The sequence below is a fragment of the Mauremys reevesii genome, linkage group 19, assembly GCF_016161935.1.
Source record: "Mauremys reevesii isolate NIE-2019 linkage group 19, ASM1616193v1, whole genome shotgun sequence".
Taxonomy (NCBI): domain Eukaryota; kingdom Metazoa; phylum Chordata; order Testudines; family Geoemydidae; genus Mauremys; species Mauremys reevesii.
In genome coordinates, this window is record NC_052641.1 from 23,546,155 (window position 1) to 23,559,149 (window position 12,995).

Here is a 12,995-nt window from a genome sequence, read left to right on the forward strand (position 1 = left end):
TTACGAGACAATATTATAAACATCAGAACAATCTACTGGTAAGTGGCATTTCACTTTGCATTGGAAGAGGGCAGGCCAGGGGTGTAAAAGAAAACACCACTCATTTTCTCTCCAGTAAAACCGCTGTCTTTAAAGAATTAGAGACAGATTTTTCAAAAATTTTCAACACTGGGAAAAGTTGTAAGCTGCTGGCAGGTGAGTACTTTTAAAAGACTACCTACTTCAAGCAGGTGCTCAAATGGGAGCTGCGATGGGGTGTCCACCCCACACTTGCCCTGAAGGGGTTAATGGAGGCCAGATGGGCCAATTAACCTATTAGTTAATTAGGGGAGGTTCACCTGTGTGGAAACCAGTGGGGTTTCTATAAAGCCAGGGAGGTAAGCTGCAATTGGTCCCTGGGAGAAGGGAGATATGTTTGGAGGCTACAGAGACAGGTAGCCCATCGTTGCTCCCTGGGATGAGGGAGTAGAAAGGCTGGCAAACCCCCCGGGGGGCAGGGATGCTGGTGTGGGAAGTAGCCCAGAGAGTAAGCAGCAAGGCTGGGGACCAAACAGACCTTGGCTGCATGTTCTAGGGTCCCTGGGCTAGAACCAAGAGTAGCAGGTAGGCCCAGGTTCCCCTACCCAGCTCTGGGGAAATGGCACCAGCAGGGCAGTGAAGGGGAAGCCTAAGTCACTGTGTAAGTGACAGACTTTGAAGGACTACACCCCGGAAGGGAAAACATACAGTGACCTGGACATAAGGCTGAGTCACGAAGAGGCGGCAGCAGCAGCTTGTGAAGTGTGAGAGGGGCTGCAGACCAGAAGAGAGAGACTGAATAATGGTGTGCAACCACGGGAAGGGGCATCAGTCTCGCAGAGCTAATCTCCAAATGGCCAGGAGGAGGCACCATCCATGCGGTGAGTGAAATGCCCTATCACAGGAGTCATTGGACACAACTTCTTATGAAAATCTGGCCATAAAAACTAAAACTAAAAGGACATGGGGCAAATTTCTAAATACACATTTGGCACAATGGCACAAAGGGAAAACCAGCAAGAGTTATATGTTTGCCAACTGTAACAGCAACTTGGATATGTCGAATTCATCTAGGGTGACAAGATGGGACACAATGGGGGGGGGGGGGGAATATTGGGACAAATTGTGTCCCAACCAACGTATGGGACAAACGCCTAAATATCGGGATGTCTGGTCACTCTAAATTCCTCTGGAAAGCTGCTCTGACTTTACATAGATAGCATTCAATATAAAACACTGGCAGTTGAGGTTCAACCTCACTGATTAATTAAAAGCATAGCTATTCAATTATAATAATTAATATCTCAAAGCCACTGAAAGGATTAATAAAGCACTGTCATACTGGGTAATTCAATGAATTGTTTAATCTCTAATCTCACATTCAACATAATAATCTAATTACATTTTTGCTTTAGGTATGTTTAACAGCATCTCTCTTTCCTCAGCTCAACACAGACACAAACATCTCTTCTTAAAAGTGATTTGAAAGCTGCATAATTACCATGCTTAATTAAAAAAATAATTTTCTAATGAAGAGCAAGTTTTTTAAAAGTGCATTGTCTGATCCATTTTAAAGACCCACACACTTCCAGATATGTAAACATTAGAAGCACAGCTTCAGTCAAAAAGCTTAATTATATTAAACTAGTTTTTATTTCTATGATCAATTTAAGAACAGTAAAAACTCAGTAAACATAAAAAAATACAAAAGTATAGCACTTCCAATGATCTGTCAGCCCTAAAACACAGTTAACCTTGCACATGTTTTCTGTAAGCATCATTTTAGGAAGATGCTTCTTAAAGAATTAGTAATTAACCTAACAGCTAAACAAGTAACATTGTAAATTGCTAGACATGTTGAAACATACAAATAAAATTTTAAACTAAGATTTGAGAGGTTAAAATCTGTACTAAAAGTTTTTTAATCTGGTAATTAATATGGACATGGGACCTAACATTTCTGAGGTAAAGAGATTAATTTTTAAAACTGCTTTATGGAATCTGGCATTCCATTAGAATCTGCCACTAGGTTAAGTAGTAAAAGTAAGTGTATGGACTCTGTTGTAATGGAATGTTAGGTTAGAATCACATTGTCCTTTATATAACTTAGGAGTTTTCAAATTGTCTTAGCAGTTAACTTTCATTTTAAAATTTTAGTATTTGCACTAAAAAAATCCAGATGTAAGTGATTTCCCCCCACCCCTCCCATTTCATAATTAATTGCAATGGCTTTTTAAAATCAGCTTACTGGATCTTTTTTAGCAGAACTTTCACTGCAGAGAACTTCCGAGTGCTTAACAGCAGTCCATTTTCAGCACCCAAGGACCTGTTTGCTACCTCAGTCTGCCACTCTGGAGGAGATATTCAGCGTTGAGAGAGTAACATTTAGAACTTTCTAATCCATCAGTGTCAGGGCTCTCTGACAGGGCACTTATTCACACACACTCATTGTTATTCAATTTGCTGCTCATTCTAGGTAAAAATTCAGTGCTCTCCACAGCCCCATCGATTGAGATCATTTTTCAATCTGGTTCCTGGCTCAACGGCCTAGTCTCTCAGTGGTACTGCTTGCTCCGCAGGCCGACATTGCCAATGCATGAAGAGCTGATTTATGAATATAAAACAATGTTGGTACCAAGGGACTAAGTTTAGCCACTAGAGACCACTGGAATATATCTTACTGCTTCCGAAAGCTGAACTACAGACTTCAAGCAGTTTAATTTTATGCATATATTTCATTATAAGTCTTGGCTAGAAGCTTTCCTAGACAAGCCAAGCAATCAGACAATCTTGCATCGTTTGCTGAAATCTAAAGTTGTCCTTTGTCAGCATAAACAGTTTAATTTGATGCTTTCACTCCTGAGTAAGCACTGAGTTTCTTTTAAACCCTTTGCAAAGGAAGACACTCCGTATTCATCCACAAAAGTACTTTCACCACTCACTACAGAAAAATCCATTTTGCCCTTATATAAAATGTACCAGTTAATTTGTCATTTGAAAACATTCTTTGGCGTTAAGTGTGACAACTAACTTTTTTTTTTTAAAGTTAACAGTTAAACAACAAAAAAACCCTTTAGTTCCAGATGCATCTGTAAAGAGAAGGGTATAGCCATCTCCATTACAAATACTATGCACTTCTGACTCAGTGAACCAACCCCTATAAAATGGAACCAGTTTGTAAACCATACAATGTGTGTACCTGTTCTAGGTATTGAGCAACCAGCTGGAGCAGCGTAAACTTGGTTTCAAACACAAAGCATATGAAGACAGATTCATACTGTGCCATTTTTCAAATACTGATAACTGTCTTTGGTTTGTAATGAGGTATCAAAGTTCCAGCCCATTACCCCAGCTTTGCACCCATCAGCCATATAATTACCACTACTCTTGACTTTCTCTCTCCCCTGCTTAAAGGCAGCCCAACCCAAACCAATCAAATCTACCATTTCCTGCCAAAAACCTCGTATCCCACCACCACTTCTTTCTGCAGGTCATAACAGCACCGCAATCTCTAGATGTTATTTAAACATTGCTACTATACAAGCTTGAACCAAATTTTAATTAAGCATGGAACCTGTCTGCACAATGTGGACTGGACAGGAGGTAGAAACCACACATTTGGTGCTCAGTATGGTAGGATACTGGATGTTCTTTGGATTACCTTTTGCTTATGCTTTTAAATAAACAAAAGATCTGGTACATCAGAAAATGAAACAAGTTTAAGCAAAAGAGAACTAAAATGGCTAGAACAGTACATACATCTTATATGAACTGCTCCTGCTAGATTATTTTCTTTAGTCAGAATCTGTGACCCGTCTAGAGAAGTATCAGACTTTAATGCTTTTTAAAGCAAAAGTTCCAAAAGAAACCATATAGATAAAAACAGATTGTATTCCTACACCACTGGTTCACTAATCAATCACTATCTATTTGCATTATTTATGCAAAGTAAAGTAATTTATGGTTTTATATTTGGTAATGTATTGGTTTTAGAGCACATTAGAAAATACAAAACCAAATTAGTATTATTTTTTTAATTCTATCAAGAGCTAGAGTAGATCATGACATCACAAATAATACAACTGTTTCATTAATTTTATATGCTAAGTAAATTTACCAGTTTCTAAGGTAATGGCACCATCTATTGGTCTAGTACCATCTTAGCAGAATATCTAAATTAATCAGAATTCACATTACGAACAACACAATCCTGTTAATTTACTGTTTTACTTTAACAACCTAAAAGGCATTTAAAACCCTAATTGCGAAAGGATGTGTGTTTTATAAATAGGGATGTGTTAGATGTTAGTTTTTTTAAAAATGCATTATCTCTTTGTTTAATATATTAAATCAGTTCTTAAAGGCCATAGTCTTTCAAGCAATTACCTTGTAAATGGATGCGTATATATCTCAGGCACTAATGAGAAACCATTCTCAGTAATGTTTGTGAGAGGCATCAGAAGGAAAGCTTTTGTAAGTTGCCTAAAATCAGCTTACATAAAGGAGTTTAGAATGTATCTAGTTTTCACTCACATGGAAGAAAAACAAAACTAAAATTACACAAGTAATAATGAATTGTAGTTTTCTCATGATCACATTGAGAAGAATTTGGAGACACACAGACACACTCTGCAGACACCAGAAATGTTTTTATAATCCAGTCAATAAGACACTTCTACCTGTGTTCCTCAATTCTAACGAATTAAGTCGAATGCTACAATGCCAATAAAAATAGCCCTATTATTCCTGAGAATTCAGTAGGGAATAGCATGGGGGACAGGCAGAGGAAAGAGGATGGCATGAGGGTCAAATGGATTGGTAAAGAGGAGCTCAATTAACCACAATCCCTAGTAAACATCCATTTTATTAGCCCATCTATTCGCTAACGTGGCATTCTGCAGCATGGGCAAATTATAACTGAGAAACTGATGGATGCATATTAGGTGATAGAGGGAGAGGCACCTACTGGGGTAAATATCCTAACGTGTTATAACACCTCATCCTGGACAGTGGTACCCCCCAGACCTCCAGGGAAATATCAGTGATCCACTGCTTTGGTTGTCAGTGTTTTAGAGAAGCAGACTCTTTGGCCATTGGGGTCTGAGTGCACAGCAACAGAAAAAGTCATTCTGTTTCCAGACATAGTTGTTGTAGAAGCCAATTTTAAGATATTCTAGCTAGATGGAAGTTTTTACTGAAGACGGCCCTTTAAAAAACTTTAAAGAATATGCCATAGAGTATTTTATATGATTGATCTGAGGAGTCTGACAAGAAAAGCCTGTGTAGAGGGCAATGAGTAACCTAATTTTAATTTCAGTTCAACTTTCTCCATTTAAAACTTACTTAGAATGATAGTAACCATACTAGAGAAGGACAAATTTAAATACTGTAAATTGGGGTGTCAAACTCCTGGCCGGCAGGACGGATCCAGCCCACTTGATATATTTGTGGCCTTGTACATTACGTTCAGATTCTGCAGAATCTACACTTTCATTTAAAAGAAAAGCCCTCAACCTCCAAAATAAGGCCAAGAGTCAAACGATGCGAAGTTGACTTCCTGAGTCTGCAGACAACCTGAAATAATGGCTCTAGCAATATCAACATCCCCAGCGACACTAATTTCAGATGAGCATTAACTATATAGCCCAATCATCACACTGTACAAATAATTTACATTTCATTACTTATTTAATTTGCAGTCTGATAGATAATAAGGATGACAACTTTTAGTTACTGGCTAGAGGCCATATTTTCTATATTTGAACTTTGTGCAAACCTATTAACATTACTCGGTGTCTGGTGTGGGTGCAGGAGACTAAGTAGTCCTAAATTTATTCCACAGACCATAATTCAAAATAGAATTCAGCACTTTCCAAAGAATTAGTTTGACACTCCTGCTATAAATGCTCACTTAGGAGAAAGAATGGGTGAAATGCTGAGATACTGAGATTTCTGTGGCTTTACCTTCAACTACATTTCCATGCTATTTTCCTTCCCGTAACAAAACTACAGAGGTTATAGCCATTATGGCTCACCTGCAAGTCACAGAGCTTGTTAAATACTACAGGATTCTGAACACAGGAGTCCTCTGGACATGTCTAAATAATTAAAAAAATTGATCAATATACCTAGAAATAAAATCTTATCTGGATGACTTGGATAGACATCTCAAGGCTTCCTTGAGGGGACGTAATGTTTATTCTGTAAGTTAGTATTCCCAGATAACTGTGTCTTTAAAAATAATTCTAGTCATATTTAAAAACTTGGGCTCCAGCCCAAGACCACAATTAAATAGCCCTGTAGCCTGAGTCAGCTGACACAGGCCAGCCCTGGGTGTTTATCTGCAGTGTAGACACACCCTAAAAGCTAGGAGGATGTGCTCTAATGGCAAGAGCTGTGGATAGGTGGCCCAGATTTCCCTGGATTCCAATCATATCTGAGCTACTGTGTAACTGTAGGAAATTCATTTGACTCCACCGTGGTGTCCCCCCCCCCAATAAATAAATAAATCAGCTGTAAAACAGAAAAAGCAACAGCTTCTCTGATAACAAGGTGCTGTACCCCAGCAGGGCTTTTCTAGGCTTTGTAAAAAAGGATATAAGGACTGGATGGCAAATGCCTATAAAATAAATACTTTGCTATACATCCCTTTAACTTTACTTATATTTGGTTTCCAAGTTGCAATGGTACTTAATTCTTAACTCAGGACACAATTGTTGTTTTATAGTTCCCATTTTCAGTGTTACATTCCTTAGTTTGAAATGAAATAGATTGGAAGTCAGAAACCTATTTTTTTTCTTGGTATACTTCTCCCTCCCTCTCTAAAGCCATGGATTCTTGAGGGTGATCTTTCAGGTCGATGGGCCTCTCAAACACTCTGAGCACACAGGCACTGTCACTGGGTGTGCACTGGCCATTTAAGGCAGACTGAAGATGAAGCATGACACAATCCTGGCTCAGTGTGGAACATGGGCCTTCTGGGAGATCTAGTCTCCAGAGGGATCCTGGGAATTGTAGGGTACTGAAATGCATTGGGAAGCAGTCCAGGAGAGGGTATGGACAAGGGCTGGCCCAGAGGCCTGGGAGAAGAGAGGAGTTCTGGGAAGGGGTAAAGCATGAGAAGGAGAAAGCATGAGGTAATACAGTAATGATGTGAATAGCAGGCCTGCTGCGGGCACCTGTTTAGGGACCCAGACGGGGGCTTCCTGCAAGGGTGGGAAGAAGTGCCCTGCTTCATTCCCTGGTATCAACAGGGGTGAGAGTTGTGGTCCTGGGAAGGAACTGCTTAGACTGGGGAGGATCAAGAGACTGGTAAGCTTTTGACAATAGGGTAGAAGACAGAGCTTGGGGAGGGCCAAAGGATGGCATTAGATTTAGTTTGGACTTTTCTGGCTGCCCTAGAACAGGGTTCTCAAACTGGGGGTTGTGACCCCTCAGGGGATCGCAAGGTTATTAAGTGCGGGTCATGAGCTGTCAGCCTTCACCCCCAAACTCCACTCCACACCTATTTAATGGTGTTAATTTAAAAACATTTTTTATATTTATTGGGTGGGTGTTGTCACACACACACTTGCTGTGTGAGAGGTCACCAGTACAAAAGCTTGAGAACCACTCCCCAAGAAGGAGAGAACATTTGCTTGGTCAGAGGGCTACATTACAAGAAACCCCCACGCTCACCAACCTATCTACCTCGAATCTCTGCACCAGCCAAAGGGAGACTACTGACTCGTAAAGGGAAACGGAAACCTGGATGATGGGATGCCAGACTAGGTAAGTGATCTTATTATTAGAGCCCAGCAAATCTGCGGATATCTGCTTTATATCCATGGATGTGGATATCTGCTGACCATGTTTGAGGATGGCAGATTGGGTGCAGATATGAAGTTTGTATCCATGCAGGGCTCTACTTATTATAGACACTTTCAGTCTGTTTTATAAAAGCCTATAGTCTTTGCTTTCATGTGGTCCTCGATGCTTTATAAGATTTGATATATAAATAGATACTGCACAAGGTAAGAGATGAGGAGCAGACAGCCCAGGAGTGAAAATCTGTGGGGAAAGTGGGTTTCGAAGAGCGAGGATATTAGGTGCACACAAAGAGGGATTTTGTTCTAGGTGCAGGAGCTGCATGGAAAAATCATTAGAAGTTATGATGGCCAGAGTGTGAGGAGATTTGACATTTGAATAAAGTTGACTACACCAGCCTCACAGGTCTTTTTCCCAATAACTAAACAGCTTAAAGTAATTATGAGAACTCATCTAAAATGCAATTAAATGTATATCATTCTCTTCAGACTACAGCAGTTGCAGAAAAATACTTTAAAAGGGTGGACTATACAGCAGGGTTGAAGCATCTCAAAATGGTAACAGTTAAATGACTTGGGGTGGCAGTCTATAAGGCCAATTACTGACACCAGAACTTACAGTGAACACTAAGGGAGGGACTGCTTGAGAATTTCTGTTCCTTACCATATTCAGAAACTCACATTAAACAAACTTTTATCCTATCAAGACAGGCAAAAGGCTACACAGGGATCACTTCACTAACCACTGAATTGCAGCCACTTCTCTGGAGTGGAACACAATTGCTATTTTGCAGTGTAGAAACACTTCACAAAGATTTCAGACACTAAGTGAGGCATGTTTACTCCACTGAAACCACCAGGGAAACAAACATGAGAAAGAATGTAGTTACCCAAGCTGGAATTTGGGCAAGACACAAGATTAGTAACCCAACTCTTACAAATAGAGCCATGGATTCTTTACTTCAAATGTCCAATAAACAGGAAGAACGGTAGAGATTCTAGGTGTCAAGTCTGCTGAGGAATCCATGTAGCACATTATCTAACACCAGCTCTTCTACAACTCACCATATCTTTTTTGGCATGAGAAGCTACAGAAGTGTTTTTGAAATGTAAAAGGAAGGAACGGAACCATCAGTATCTTTCAGAGGCTCCTTCTTAATTCTGAACTCCTGACACCACTTATGAACCACAGAATTTAAATTTGTAAGAAATACAAGCACAAGCATTTCAGTTAGCAAGCAGTGTTGCAACACTCTTCTGAAGTAAAGCAACATTACTCACCCATAGTAACATAGGGCAATTTGTCAGTTGATCCATGGGGATAGATGCTGTAAAGATGGGGTCCAGAGACATCTACTCCCCCTAAAACCAGAGCAGCACCAATGTAACCTTGATACCTGTTGAACAAAGTACAAGCATGAATTTAGACATTGACAACACATGCACTCCAAAAATGAAAGTACTTTTTCATTATTATAACAGGTTATTACATATTATAACTGGTTATTATAACAGGTTGTTTCTCCATGCATAATAATCTACATTTGAATTAAGAAAAATTAACTAGTGTATAGAAAGGTACTGTAGTATTAAACTGCCATCGCCTGAAAGTGGAGAATTAAAATGATCAGCTGCAGGAAATGTGCTGGATCTCTTGAATGGCACACTTGTTGTGCTAGAGCACTACTATCCTGTGCACGCCCTTCTTTCTTATCTTTCTAGTAAAGTCAAAAAGTTAACTTTTTCAGGTCTTACTTGAAGTATCGCATTCCTCCATTTGAAACAGGTTTTTATTTTATTGGAAAGAGTTTAAAAATGCATGCCCTCCTCCACCTCCACTTTTAGTCTTTGGTTGGTCCAAATATCTGGATTGCTTTTAATGACTGTCACATGACAGCCCATTGGAACAGCCAAGCTGACCAACAGCAAGCTGCCAACCTGATGACCTGAATTACTGTAACTCATCCTGACTCCAGATCACTTGGTTTCATGGAATGTTTTGGGGTTTTTCCCCCCTTCTTCCATCCCAGACTTTAATTTTCTGGTAACTTTCCTGATGGCTGGAAACATTTATTTTTAATCACATGCACATATTTCATTCTTTCACCTTCCACCCAGACATCATTTACTTATGCAAAACACTTTATTAAAATAACATTGGCATGGTTAAAAAAGGGATTGAGAACACACCCTCAGTCTGTTTAGCCTGGAAAAACTGGTCATGTGGATTAAATACTCACTCACATAAAACAGTGCTTGATACTGATGGCAAACCCATCAACTGAAACGATTTTAGGATGATTGCCCTACAATTTCAAAGTCAAAAATTACATTTCCTTTGCATGTCTCCGTCCCTCCCCTTCCCCAAACACTAACCAAAAAGTCTTTGGCATACTGGCCACCTGGAAAATCTGAGGACACTAGCCTAAAGAAATATTCAATATCAAAGTGACAATGGGTGTATTGATTGAATTAATTTTAAATGGAATAAAAATACATTTTAAATTTAAATGAAGATGCTGCAGAATTCCCAGTCATTGGCAAAATGGTTCCTCATACTCTGACTCCTTGCTGCATAATTTAGAGCCAGTTTACTAGGGCTGTTGTACAGCTGTGAGGAAGGTTACAGCAAAGAGGGAAAACATTAAGATCAGGAAAGCTGTACTTCGTAAGTTTGTTTAGAGAACTGTAGCAAATGTCTGAAGTGTCAGTTATGGGGACTGGACTATATAAGTCAAGAATAAGTTTCTATTAGTGGTACTCTTTCAAAACCTGATCATTCAAAAACTCTCTCAACAATAGATAATGCTACTAAACATACAAACCTCAGCTATTAGACCCTTAAGTAATTCAGCAGCTAATTGTATCCTATGGAGTGTGTGTAAATACTTAATCTACCTTTGTATCTCTTTGCAAAGCTATATTTGAGAGGACAAAGTTGTAGGGGGAAAATGGGAAATCCTAATGGTTTTGAGGGACTTTGTATTTTCCTTTCCATCATCCTGCCTCTGCCTTCACTGTTTGGCTAGGATAAGTGATCCCAACAAATCAAGGGAATGTTGGACTAGCAGTAAAGGAGGGTCTAGTATTTCAAGACTCTTTTTCCAGTTTTGCCTCTGACCTTGGATCAAGTTATTCAACTTCTGTCTTATTTTCCCCATCTGTAAAACAACAGAACACTTAGCTACACTGTACCTCAGAGGTGGAGGATGTTTAATTAGTGCTTGTAAAAATCTGAAAGCACAGTCTTGTGTCAAAGGACCCATGGGTGAAGGGTGCTTCTGAGGTGTCATGTAGTATTACTGACTGCATAAAATTGTTGTATTAAATTGTAATCACTTTGTTTCAGTCCTCTGATAGAAGACTGTGCTTTTAAATTCACCACATATAGTGCATGAAATGGAAAGACAACTCAGATTGTTTCTTTGCTTCTGTCTGACAAAGCAAAATGAACAAAAGTGCATGGCAGTTTTATGATATTTATATACTTTCTGACTTCGAGTCAGTGTCTGCAAGGAATTTGCAGTACTGTTAATATCTCTGTAAAAAAAAAAACCACAGAATAAGAGAACACTGATACTGTATTCACTTAAAGATCGAAACTATAGAAAGCTGCCCAGCTGCCCTAGGGTTAAAAGTAAAATTGGCAGCTTTAGTAAAATTCACAATCTGATAGCATTGGCTTCACTTTTTAGCTGGTTATAAATCTGAAAGTATATAGTGAAAATACACTTAGGCAACTCTGCCTTGGCTACAAAGGCTGTAAAACGTATTTATGTAGTTTACCCTGAAGGAGGTTGTGTTCATTAACCACATTCCCATAAGTTAAAAATGTATCTTCCAGTTATCCATTTCTCATAAACTGAAGCTTTATCCAGTGCCAGCATTTAAAACATGTAAGAGTGAATTCATGGAGTTACCTGAAAAGCATCTGTTTGAGCATTCGGTTAGCTGTGACAACTCTCGGAAGCCGTCCAGTAGACAAGGAATGGAGCTCCAGATTAGAAGAGATCAGTTGAGTTGTCATGTCAGTGTCTGCAGCTGTCCCAGCACCACAACAACTGGAAAACATTTTTGGCAAGTTACCAAGTTAAACTCTTAAATGTATTTAATTAATGTCCCTCTTCTTTTAATCATTAGAAGTGGAACTGACTCTAACCTACCATGAGGTGTAAAATAGGCAGTGCTACTACCAAGGTGAATACCAGCTATTCAGACAGATAAAATTAAGATTACGTTATTTAATGTGTTAGATTGTCATTGTCTCCTCCCCTAGTTTGCTTTGATTTAATCAAATTCACATAACCATTATAGTTTCCTGTCCCTTTTTAGTATACACAGACAACTCGCATGCATTCAGAGCTAATAGGCATTTTCTTTGACAGAAAGAAGTCTTTCCAATAGCAACTGTAAGGTAGGATGTTTCACTACTTCCTATTTAGATAGACTCCTGCAGGTTTTGTCAACCCAAGCATTACAGGCTTATGCTGGTGCCAGAGAAAACATTAAATTGACAAGATACTAACCATGAAACTAGCTAACCTATTTTCATTGTCTGGCATGAATGCCTACCAATAGGAAACAAACTGCATTACTGGTGAAATTAACTACCATTTTAACATTCTCATTTTTAATCTGAGGTGTACAGTTTACAAGAATCAACACTAAACTTACACTTAAACTTTACTTACTATAAAACTGACAGTTAATACTTACTAGATATTAGGAGAAATGAAGTGTATTTTTGAACAGTTCTTGTCAGCAACAACCATCCCCTCAGTTGCTCTTGTATCTGCTCCAAGGACTATACCATCCTACAGAAAAGGTGAATTGCTTAGAATCAAAACTTTGACAAGATTTAACATTATTTTACTGCTCATGTTACAATAGTCTGTAACATACAATGACCACTGTCACTGCCTGCAATTCTCACAATAATGTACCCCCCGAGAGAGAAAAAATGGTAAATACTGGACTGCAGAAGAATTTGTAATTGACAAGTTCCTGTAGCTCCAAAAAGGCTACCACCATCAGAGGTACAGCAATGCAACAGGAAAGGGCAAGGGGGAGAGGAAGGAGGCATAGCTCAGTGGTTTGAGCACTGGCCTACTAAACCCAGGGTTGTGAGTTCAATCCTTGAGGGGGCCACCTAGGGATCTGGGGGCAAAAATC

At 39.1% G+C, this 12,995-nt stretch overlaps 1 protein-coding gene across 1 annotated transcript in view; it reads right to left on the reverse strand.

Annotated features, from left to right (window-relative positions):
• PSMB7 (proteasome 20S subunit beta 7) overlaps positions 1-12,995 on the reverse strand; it is a 37,334-nt gene that overhangs the window by 22,844 nt on the left and 1,495 nt on the right. Inside the window, exons 3-5 of the mRNA XM_039506276.1 lie at positions 12,540-12,637; positions 11,744-11,884; positions 9,105-9,220 (exon numbers count right to left, since the gene is read on the reverse strand). Coding sequence (XP_039362210.1) covers positions 9,105-9,220; positions 11,744-11,884; positions 12,540-12,637 — 355 coding nt within the window. The remainder of the gene's footprint in view (positions 1-9,104; positions 9,221-11,743; positions 11,885-12,539; positions 12,638-12,995) is intronic.